This window comes from Gossypium hirsutum, chromosome D02, assembly GCF_007990345.1.
Source record: "Gossypium hirsutum isolate 1008001.06 chromosome D02, Gossypium_hirsutum_v2.1, whole genome shotgun sequence".
NCBI lineage: Eukaryota > Viridiplantae > Streptophyta > Magnoliopsida > Malvales > Malvaceae > Gossypium > Gossypium hirsutum.
In genome coordinates, this window is record NC_053438.1 from 9232361 (window position 1) to 9245208 (window position 12848).

The 12848-nt window shown below is 36.0% G+C and overlaps 1 protein-coding gene across 1 annotated transcript; it reads right to left on the minus strand.

Annotated features, from left to right (window-relative positions):
• Window positions 1-10767: 10767 nt before the first annotated feature.
• Window positions 10768-11392, minus strand: LOC107910506 (retrovirus-related Pol polyprotein from transposon RE1). Its single transcript, XM_041088381.1, has one exon. It carries the CDS (start codon window positions 11369-11371, stop codon window positions 10781-10783), a length of 591 nt encoding a protein of 196 aa, XP_040944315.1. The 5' UTR covers window positions 11372-11392; the 3' UTR covers window positions 10768-10780.
• Window positions 11393-12848: the final 1456 nt, after the last annotated feature.

Consider the following 12848-nt stretch of genomic DNA (forward strand, 5'->3'; position numbering starts at 1 on the left):
TTTTGGAAAGAAGCAATAAATGATGAAATGGATTCAATAATGGGAAATCAAACTTGGATCTTAGTTGATCTTCCACCAGGTTCCAAACCAATAGGTTGTAAATAGATCTTCAAAAAGAAAATGAAGGTCGATGGAACCATTGATAAATTTAAAGCAAGGTTGGTAGCAAAAGGTTTTACACAAAAACAAGGTATTGATTACTTTGATACCTATGCTCCAGTAGCAAGAATTGCTACAATTAGACTATTAATATCACTTACCTCTATATATAATTTGGTTGTTCACCAAATGGATGTTAAAACTGCATTTTTAAATGGTGAATTGGAAGAGGAAGTGTACATGGAGCAACCGGAAGGATTTGTTGTTCCAGGACAAGAGCATAAGGTATGTAAGCTTGTTAAATCTTTATATGGGCTTAAACAAGCACCAAAACAATGGCACCAAAAGTTTGACAAGGTTGTTTTAGCTAATGGCTATAAAATAAATGAATCCGATAAGTGCATATATAGTAAATTTGATAATGGAAAGGGTGTTATAATTTGCTTATATGTAGATGACATGCTCATTTTTGGCACGGATTTGGAACAAATACAAAACACAAAGAAATTCTTGTCAAACAACTTTGCTATGAAGGATATGGGTGTAGCAGATGTTATTCTTGGGATTAAAATAACCCGAGATGAAAGCACTATAGCTTTATCACAATCACATTACATTGAAAATGTGCTTAAAAAGTTTGATCTTTTCAACTGTATACCAGCATCTACACCCATGGATCCTCAATTAAAATTAGTATCTAATGCTGGTAGGAAAATTGATCAATTGAAATATGCAAGTCTAATTGGTTGTCTTATGTACATAATGACTTGTACAAGACCAGATATTGCATATGCTATTGGAAAATTGAGTAGATACACAAGTAATCCAAGTAGTTTGCATTGGCAAGCTTTAAATAGAGTACTTAGGTACTTAAAGAAAACTATTAACTATGGATTGTGTTATAATGGATATCCTCCAGTTTTAGAAGGGTATTCGGATGCTAGTTGGATTACAAGTTTGGAAGATCATGCATCTACTAGTGGGTGGATCTTCATTCTTGGTGGAGGAGTCATTTCTTGGGGTTCCAAGAAACAAACATGTATTACTGATTCCACCATGGCAGCAGAATTTATTGCATTAGCCGCTGCATCTAAAGAAGCAGAATGGTTAAGAAATTTGCTTTATGATGTACCTTTATGGCTTAAGCCAATTTCACCTATTTCTATCCGTTGTGATAGTGAGGCTACTCTAGCAAAGGCATATAGCCAAGTATATAATGGAAAGTCTAGACACATTGGATTAAGACATAGTTATGTCCGACAATTAATCTCTGATGGAGTGATCACTATTAATTATGTGAGGTCAAGTGAAAATTTGGCAGATCCTTTGACAAAAAGTCTTGCTAGAGATGCAGTAAAAAGGACCTCAAAAGGGATGGGACTCAAGCCTATTAATTAAAGTCACCCAGGATGGAAACTCGACTCAATGCTTGGTATAACGTCAAGTCTTGAGTTCAATGAGACAAAGTACATCATTAGTATGTGACTGTTAGCACTATAAATAAATCCATCCTAAGATTAAAGTGCTAGGTACTCGTAATGATAAGGGAAGGATGAGTAATGTACTCTTAATGGACCCATAACATAAATATGTTAGAGTGTTATAATTGCGGGAACACTTTTGATGGGATCTACCTATGTGAGTGGAAGTGTGGCCGCTTCTAGGAGCTTAAGGGCTTGGCTCTGACAGCACTCATGAAAAGAGGACATAGACATATGGCTATAATAGTGTCCCTAGATACTATGCATTGACTGATGTTGAAATTATTGTGTGAGATGTGTTCAGTTAATCAAATGGAATAGTTGGTTCAAAGCTTAGTCTACCATACAATTTCGATTAACTTTAACATGTTTTCACTAAGTGAAGGTTCAATCGTAAGACACCTTTATTTATGCAAATTGATTTCCAAGAATATCAAAATTTAATATTTTGACAATGGGGGGAGATTGTTGGAATATTTTCAAATATTTATAGTATCCCAATAACTATAAATGAATGGGTGTAATTAATCAAAAGATAAAACTTTTGGTCATTGGTCAAAAGTTATATCATTTGATTTTTTAAAAAGAATTATAACTATTCAAAAAATATTATTTAAATAGTTACAAAATTAAATGAATAATTATTATTATTTATTTATTCATAAAGACACCTATTGAAAGATGTCTCTATGAAGAGACATGAAAATTCCTATAAATAGGAATGGGATTTCATTTGGAAATTATATCAACAAATTCTAATATTATTTCTTCTCTTCCTTCATTTTCTAATATTATTAGATTATTCTATAAAGTATTGCTGCAGAAATCCTTTGTAGAAATTGAGTTTTTGTTATACATTACTCAGTGCATAGTGGACTATTCTCGTCAGTGCAAAACGCAAATAGTCATTGGCTTCATTGTATCCTCGAGGTTAATTTGCTTGGAACTCATTTGCACACTGAAGATAAGTGGGGGCGAATATAACCTTAAAGACAGTGGCTTGATACACGCCTTGGAGCCTGTCCTATTTCTTCTTTTTCTTTTCGAGTTCCGATCGTGTGTTCGAGTTTTTTCCTTACCGGAGTTTTGTATTAACACCAAGCACAACCCCTACAGTAAAATCACTTGTATCGTACATCAAATCAAATTCCAATCAAGTTTATCCATTATTGGTGCAGTAATTAACCTCATCTTTAATTCTTGAAACACATTCAAACTAAACTAATTGAAATTAAAACTTACATATTTCTCCAAAATATTTCACAAGGGTTTAGAAATTTTTAAATCTTTTTTTTGGTAAAAAAAAAAGAAGACAAAAGGAACTTTTACATCCAAATCATTATGGCCTAGTGAAACCCTATAAATCATCATGAATAAGATTTAAAACATAATCAAGTGGTTGTAAGAAACTATAGAATCCTATCTCTCTGCCATAGGCCTGTCTAGCTAATGAATCTATTACTTTATTTCTCTCCCTGTAGACATGTTATATCTTCACTTTCCAATGATTTTTAATCAAACGCTTGACATCTTGAGCCACTGTAAAATGAGGAATCTTTGACATAGGACTCAACAACATATGAACAACCTCTAAGCTATCCAACTCAAGGATCACCTTCCTTACTCCCTTACTCTAAGCTTGTCGTAATCTATTGTATGCTTCCTATAGCTCAACTTCAACAGTTGAATAGATTCCAATCTTTAGGGAAAATCCCATATTCCATCTTCTATGACCATCCCTAATAACACCGCTAGATGACCCGTGACCAGTCTCCAACATCCTTACACCATCCGTGTTTACTTTGTACCATTTCACCTCTGGCAACCTCCAACAAGTTTCCATGCTATGTTTGATGAATTGTTTATCATTGCCCTTTATATTTTTTGTATCTCCATCACCTTCCCAAAAAAAATGGTGAGCTTGTTCTATAATACCTTTAACGTTCAGATGGGAGCTATTAAAAAAGAACATTATTGCGATTCTTCCACAAGCACCAGCAAATGACTCTGAACTTGCTACTCCAACTATCATCATTACAAGCAAATTTAGAAGACCCATACATGTTTGCAAAAATCCATCCTTCCAATGGAAGGTGCATGAACTCCATTAACATATCAGATCTAATGAGGAGGGTCCAAACTAAAATGGTTTAAAAACATACATGAAGTACATGACTGATAGTTTCAATTTGATTCCCACAAAGACTACATGTACTATTAACATCGATATGTTTGTGTGCCCTTACCTCATTCGTAACAAGTTTATTATGTGCGACTAACCAAAGAAATAACTTGACCCATTAAGGGCGATTGTTGCTCCAAATGCTTTTCCATTTTTCCTATCATTTGTAGAAGCTGTAGGTTGTAAAGAATTATAGGCAAATTTAGTGGTGAATTTGTAATTTTTAGCCCATTTCCAGCCTGGGAAATCCTCAACATCATGAGCCATTAGTGGTCTTTTAACAGTTATATATTGCAGAATATTGTTTGGCAACAAAGGAGTAAATCGTTCCCAAGCCCACTTTCCCTCAACTATTGTCATCTTAGCCACCAGTACATGCACTGGCACATTCCCACCCATAGCAGAGCAGTAGTCAACAAGTGTTCCACTGTAACCTCTCAAACCCGACTTAAACGTTATGGCCAGATTGAGAAGGCTACATTAGCCACCGAAATGGCTAAGCAAACCATTTGACCTTTGACAATCCTTAACATGGCTAATTTTGAAGAAAATTTTTATTGGTGATCCAAGTTAGATAAAACATTCGTTTATTGGTGTTATCTTACGAAAAACCCTAGCTTGTCTAACTTTAGGAAAAGGCATCACTCTTGAAATTAAGTAACGTTAAAACATTCATTTAATTAGGTCATTTTTATTTAGAGTCCATTTTATTATTGCTGCCATATTTTAGAAGATTAATTGATTTGACATATGTTTTTCAAAAATCAAATCATTGAAATGCAACGAAAAACTATTAGACATGCCATTTTAGAAATCTTGTTGCCTTATTGATTTATTTTTTTTTCAAAAATGGTTTATTTGCAACGCAACAGAAAATTGATGAACAATGTCAGATTTACTTAAGCTAGGTATCATGCAATTATCGGTTATTAAGCTTTGATGATCTATGCATGCACAAAATCCCTAAATCAAAAATAATCAAGCCACAATCCAAAAACTAATAAAGAACTTATTAAAAATACTAATTTAAAAATAATCCAATGTTCGAGGTAATACTCCGTATGTCAGGTCTGATCCTAGTCTTGAGCATCACCTAAGAAGTTGAACTATGGTGTGAGCTAAACTAGCTCAGTGTGAGTCTATAACAGTATAATCACACAATCATTCATACAAGAAACAATCATTAATTCAACACCATTCGATGCAACACAAAACAATACATAGCATAAATTAATCATTTGAGTATGTTGTGAGCATGATCCAATGCAAAAAGGTTCCTACCCATCCATCCGTTACACACCACGAGTTCCCTAGAACCCATCTACCAAACTCTGAGCAATGCAAGCAAAGCTTGACGTGGTTAAAACAACATGATAAACAATGCATTTATACTGCCAATCAATATGTAGACAAGTTGCCAATTTTGTGGGGAAGCCACTAGTTCAGTAAGTGCAGATTAGACTGCAAATCATTATGTGATATAATCGCCAATCTCTTTAGTACTCCCGGTGCAATGCACTAACAACATTAATGCGAACTTAATTTGCCATTGTTACTCCACAAAACTCCTCTATCATCCAAAATATCCCATCCCATGCACATGCATTATGACATACAAGGAACATTAAGTACTTGTTTACATTTCAATTTCTATAGAGTGGCATGCTTCACATGCTTCATATGTTTCACATGCTTCCATTTCAATTTCAATTTAGTGACATATTTTACACGCTTTCAGTATATCATTCATTTCAATTATGTGGACATACTTACCATGCATTCAATTTCATAATCAATTCGATGGCGCTTTATCACGTTTCAATATAATAGTCATTTCAACAACAATTTATCATGCTACTAAAGCGACTTTCCAATGTACGTATAGCAACTTTCAATTAATTTATTCCACGACATCACACTCAAGCATACAATTCAAACTTTCAAATTTTCATTATATAATAATAGATGCTATAAAAGCAACCAACAACATTTAATAATCAACCAATCATGTTATAACATATCATTATGAAACAATTAATTTTGCATTCACACATTTGTTAGGGCTCGAAACGTACCTCATTTGGGCACCTATAAATTACTTACTTAGTAATTTAACCAACCTCGAACAAAAAGCTTAATTACCACATTAAATACTAAAAATATTCACTTAACGATTAATTTAGTAAGTTAGAACCCACACCTTAATTTCACAAACCGCAGCAATAAACCGTAAAATCCACACTTTCGCTCCTAAGCCTTTGATGAGCCTATATCCAAAATCAGCACTTAATATAATAATATACAATTAATGACCAGACTTGAAACATCCAAAAGGGGTTTGGCCTAAGCAATGTTACAAGCACAAATTTTCATATTCTAATTATCATGTGGACTTACACCGTTCTAATATGAAACACGAGTGCGAACGAGATTTGTAGTCATTACTGATCTGAGACGTTTAAATCCATACCTAAACATAATTAATCCCCAAAAATCAGTAACCAAAAACTACCATTTAGACTTTAAAGCAATCGACCAAAGTAGAAATTATTAACAAAGCGAAACAGTGCAAGATCTCGCACCAGGTTGCACTTTGCACACCCATTACCCAGATCTAAGTTGTCCGATGAACGTCTTAGTTAATTACTCAATTAGGAACATCTAAATTAGATCCAAATAGAGGGAAAAATCCAAAAACTTACAATAGTAGGGGAGGCAATTGAAGATAAATGGTTTTCCCAAAACAATGGTGTTCTAAGGGGGTGGTAACACCACTTGAGGCAACAGAAAAGGAAGATCTGGGGCGGCACAATGAGGGATCTTTGGACAGCCAAAAAGAAAAATTTTAAGGGTTGGAATGATGATTTATTAGCTTTTAAAATAGAATCCAAAAATCGGCACACAAAGCACAACAACAGAGAAAGAAAAATAGGACTTACCGACACTGATATAACAAGGGAGAGGGGGCAGCAATGGACAGTAAAGGATGTTTTTAGGAGCGAAAAAAATGGAAGTTTAGGGAAAAAATTAGGGCTGGTTTAGGAGTTTTAGACGTTCAATAGGGTGGCTAAAAAAACTCTAACAATGGGGGGTATAATTGTGATGAAATCCTAGAGAAAGGAAAAAATTTTGAGAGAGAAAAATAAGAGAGGAGAATAGAACAGTTACGGTAGGAAAAATTTTGACTTAAGGTTAAAAAATAAGTGAAAAAGTGATATTTATACCTAGGTTAAAAGGCATGGGCGGCACATAAATAGAAGGAAGGAGAAAATTAGTAAAATTAAGCTATTTTACAAGGGAAGGGAATCAAACTCAGGTTTCTAAGCAAATTGCATTGTCTCCTTGTTCTCTTAGCCATCAAGCCAATTACTCTTTATTGAAATAATTTTACCAACTTTAAACCAAAAATTTAGGATGTTACAAGTTTGAAGCAAAATTTGCAAAATAATAAAATGGTGTAAGGGAAGAAATTTGAACTTGGGTTTCAATGACAATTTCAGCAACACTTAACCAACAAACCAGTAACTCATTTTTTCCCTAAAAATGCACAGATAATCTCAAAAATTAGGGTGTGACCTCTCTCTCTCGGTTTACAAACCCGATTCTACTAACCCCTGATTTTTGGGATATGACATCCACATTCTAGTAACCAACAGTCATGCCAAAAGTTTGCATTACCATCATTGCCAACATTCCAAATTACACATTTCTCAATCTCATCCCATATATTACTAATACCTTTCCAAATACGGGAGCAATGAGTAGTACGTAGAGCACGAAGGATCACTCCTTCCCATCTATATTTATATCGAAGCATTTGCACCCACAAATAATCCGATCTTTGAATAATTTGAAAGCCAATCTTCATCATGAAAGCCATATTTTGTTGCCACATATTCTTAAATGCAAGTCCTCAATCAACAATGGGTTTATAGATATCATCCTATTTCACAAGGCTAACCTTCCTTTTGTTGTCTATATGTCCCCAAACAAAATTCCTTATAATTTTTTCCATCTCCATACACACTCATTTAGGTACAACAGTGGATTACATAGTGTAGATAGGTATAGCTAAACGGATTGCTTTAGCAAGCGTTACTCTTCCAGCTAACAAAAGAGACTTCACTTTCTATCTGGGCAGCTTATGTCTCATATTTGAGACTAGGTTATGAAAGGTGGCTTTGTTGACCCTATTATGGAATAGCAGAACACTTAAGTATTTCCCAAGATCAGTCACAGAGGAGAAACCCAATCCCATGCTTATTTCAATTTTCATCTCGGGGGGACATTCTTTGAGAAGAATATTTGTGTTTTTTGGAAGCTAACGTTGTGTCCTGAAAGGATGCAAAAAGGTTCTAGAGCTTCCTTAATCACCCTCATCTATTCCAAATAGGCCTCAACAAAAAGGACAAGATCATTGGCAAAAAAAAACATGAAATATTCTGAGGCCATTTCTTGAAAACTTGATTAGTTTCCATTTACTATTTTTCACATCTTTAAAAATTGTCTGAGCAAGCCTTTCCTTACAGAGCAAAAAAAGGTAAGGAGAAACAGGATCACCTTGGTGAAGTCCTCTATGTGGTCTAAACTCATCTGTAAGGCTACCATTCCTTACCATTTGCATGGATGTTAAATTAACACAATGCATGATAACGTACTGAAGCTGGTCTGGTATACCTATATCAACAAGAGTATCATCAATAAAACCCCAATCAATCTTATCATAGGTCTTTTCCAGATAAATTTTAACTTTTATCCGAATTCCTCACAGATTTATTGCGCATGGAGTGAATGATCTCTAGTGCAATAATAATATTATCTATGATACAATGCCCTAGGGCAAAACTTGATTGATTTGGGAGCACCCAATCTAGCTAAGGCTTGAGCCGATTCACAATTACCTTGGACAGAATTTTATAGTGCACTGTGCACAGACTAATTGGCCGAAATTGATGAATGAATTCAGGTTTCTCTTTTTTTTGGATACGGACAAATAAAGTTTTATTGACCCACCATTTAAAATTATTTCCAGCAATAATACTTATGATGAAATCACACACACCACTTATCACAATAATAGCCCAATTTTCCTGATAAAATGTGGCATGTATACCATCAACTCTTGGTGCTTTCACGGGGGCCATACCAAAGATCACTTTCTCAACTTCTTGATCAGAGACTAACCTGCACATGTCCTCTATTTCCCAAGGCATTAGATTTCGAAAGCATCCATGTAGAGGGTATCTATTATCTACGAACTGTGACTTGGAGAAAAGATTATTATAGTAATCAATAGCCACTCTCTTCAGAGCAATATGACCATAGCTCCACGATCCATCCTCAGTCTTCAAACAATTAATAGTGTTAATCCTCCGACACGTGATGGTACTCAAGTGAAAAAACCTGGTATTCTGGTCCCCATCCAAGAGCCAGCGACTTCTTGATTTCTGGTACCAGAAGCTTTCTTCTTGTTCTAGAATTTCCTCTAACTCAGCTTTTAGTTTCTTCTCCAAGAGTAATAAATAGCTAGAAGATGGTTTCTCAAGGGATTTTTCAATACCATGGATCCGTGCAATTAACTCTTTTTTTCTTCCCAAACATATGACAAAAAACATCTTTCTTCCACTATTTAACGACTTCTGTAAAATGCTCAATATTTTCAACCACACCATTCGAAGACCAATTATTCTCGACCAAATTCTCAAATCCTAGATGTTGTTGCCATGCAGTAAGGAATCGGAATGGTCAGTCAGATTTTTGAACATTCTCAATACCAAACGGAAGTAAGATGGATCTGTGGTCTGAACCTAATCTTTCCAAATGTTGAACAAAGGGGCTTGGAAAACCCAACAACTACCTTTCATTAACCAGGTTACATCGATCAGGACGTTCTATCTCCAAAGAATCCATATTCCACCAGAATACCCATGTGTTTCAACTCTGTAAGAATGGTCATATCCACTCTTTTTTATAATCTCGTCCGCCTTTCTCCCATTTATACAAGTTTTCACTAAGACAATGATACTCAGTTTATGTTTGGAAAAAAACTTCTTTATATAGCGAAAGAACCTGCTACTTATTGCACCTTAGCAATTCCATAATAAGATTTTCATCATAAGACTATAAAGAAATAATGGAGGATACTGATCGGTTACTGTTGGGAATTTCACCTTCTCCAACAACATTCTCTAACTCCATTTCTTTTTTCAACCGTAATTGACTGCACCATCTCATCATTTACACTAGGATCTGTAGAAGGATTTTCCTCCTCGAGAGACCTTTTATTGAGATTATCAGCATGATCATCAAGTTTTCTAGAAAGAGAATCAATCCATTCTGAGATGAGATATTTGGGTGCATTCTTTTGCTTCACTTTTTTCTTAACCTTATGTCCCTATTTAGTCATTTCTTTCAAGCTGGCAACCTTAAATTTACTCTAAGAACCTTATTCTTTTTTCCCATGTAGTCCAACTCAATAAGAAGAAGTCATCGAACCTTCATCAATTACAATCACCGTCTGGTGATTCTCTTTATTTTGAGATGTTGACTGTTTTAACACAATAGTACCCCCTAAGCCCACGTCATTTAGAACCCCTTCTTTGAAATTAGCCTTCATTTGCATGGATTTTGTTGGAAACGTGATGGGCCGAAAATTTACTTTTTATTACACACTCAATATATTACAATACGAAGATTACAAATATTTTCTCAATGACTAGATAGTCTAGCTGCTGCTAGATTTTAACTCACTCAAGGTTTGCTAACCTTCTCACTCTCACTCACGTTGCTTCTCTTATTTCTTTTTTCTTCTCATTTTTCTTCATTACAACACAAGTTCAAGCCTCTATTTATAGGCTGATAAAGTGACAACAAATGTGGCTATTAATCCACTTAATTTCCAGCCACAAAACATCTCAATAATGGAGCACTTTGTATGGCTAAAATTTCAGCACTTTGCATGGCACAAAATTGCTCCACGTCTCATGCTTCTAGATTATGCTTGGAGTGGGTTTGATTTCTAACACTCCCCCTCAAACCCAACTTTCATACCGAGCTTCTCTTTGAATTTGTTGAATGTCTCTACTTTCAACGGCTTTGTGAAAATATCTGCCAGTTGATCTTCTGTCCTGCAATGGACCAACTCCACGTTTTTGTTTTTCACTTGCTCTCGGATAAAATGATACTTCGTATCGATGTGCTTGCTTCGGCTGTGCGACACCGGATTCTTGGCAAGTGATATAGCGGATTTGTTGTCAACGTAGATGGTAATTGGACCTTCATTTGAAACACCTATTTCTCCCAAAATATTCTTCAACCACATTGCTTGGCATGTACAAGTTGCTGCGGCCATATACTCTGCTTCACATGTTGAGAGAGCAATTGTTTGTTGCTTCTTTGACGACCATGAAAAAACTGCGGAACTGATGTGGAATGCATATCCGGAAGTGCTTTTCCGATCATCCAAGTCTCCCCCATAATCGCTATCTGAGTAGCCAACTAATTTTGAATCTTGTGAGTGGGTATAGAATAAACCATGGTTCATCGTACCTTTGATATATCTCAAAATTCTTTTTGCGGCAATTAAGTGGTCTTGCTTCGGCTTCTCCATGAATCTGCTCACCAATCCTACTGCATATGTAATATCTGGTCGTGTGATTGTCAAATACCTTAAAATTCCAACGAGACTTTTAAACAACGTCGGATTTATCGACTCCCTTGTCGAATCAACACTTAGCTTCATCCCTGGATCAGCTGGCGTGACTACTGGCTTGCAATCCTTCATTTTGAACTTGTTCAAAATCTGCTCCGCATACTTCTTTTGAGAGACAAAAATTCCATCTTGCATTTGTTTCACCTCAACTCCAAGAAAGTATGACATCTCACCGATATCTGTCATTTCAAATTCTTCAGTCATAGCTTTCTTGAAATCATCAGACATACCTAGATTGTTTCCGGTGAAGATCATGTCATCCACATATAGGCATACGATCATGATATCTCCATATCCATTCTTCTTTGTGTACAGGGTGTGCTCGTGCAGGCTTTTGATGAATCCATCTCTTCGGAAGTACTCGTCGATCCTTGTGTTCCATGCTCTTGGGGCTTGCTTCAATCCATACAAAGCTTTCTTCAATCGGTAGACTTTGTCCTCCTTTCCTTGTATGCTATATCCAGGTGGTTGTTCTATGTAGACTTCCTCCTCCAAGTAGCCATTCAGGAATGCAGACTTGACGTCCATCTGATAGATTTTCCATTTGTATTGTGCTGCGACCGCTATGAGAAGCCTAATTGTGCCTATTCTTGCGACTGGAGCAAATATTTCATCATAGTCCACTCCTTGTCTTTGCTTGTAGCCTTTGGCGACTAGTCTTGCCTTGTATTTCTCTACTTTTCCTTCTTTGTTGGTCTTCGTCTTGTACACCCACTTGACACCAATCGGGCTATGTCCTTCTGGCAGACTTGTTAGCTCCCACGTGTCATTCCTTCTTATTGCAGCAATCTCCTCGTCCATGGCCTTCTTCCATTTATTGTCTTCAATTGCTTCTTCGTATGTCACTGGATCACATTCTGTCATTAGACAGAATAGTGAATAATCGAACTGCGTCTCTACAGGTTCCGTAGAATTGTAGATGTCGTTGAAACTCCGTGTTCTTGTGGGTGCTTCATCTGAGCTGCTGCTTCCGCTGCTGCTGGTTGGTGACGAAGGGGCTGTTGTACCAGGACTTTGATCATCGCCTTGTTCTTCTTGGTTGATGACATCATTGTCGTCTTCGTTGAAAAATAATCCTTCCACTTTCTTTTCTTCTTCACTCCATCTCCAGTAATCCGCTTCATCGAACTCGACATCTCTTGAGATAATCAATTTCTTAGTAAGAGGATTATAAAGTCTGTAGGCCTTACTTCTTTTGTCATAGCCTATAAAGATACACTTCTCTCCTCTATCGTCAAGCTTTTTCCTCTGTTGCTCAGGAACGTGTGCATATGCAATGCATCCAAAAATTTTGAGGTGTCCAACTCTTGGCTTGTGATCGCTCCATGCTTCTTCTGGTGTCTTGTGTCTTACACTTTTTGTTGGACATTGATTC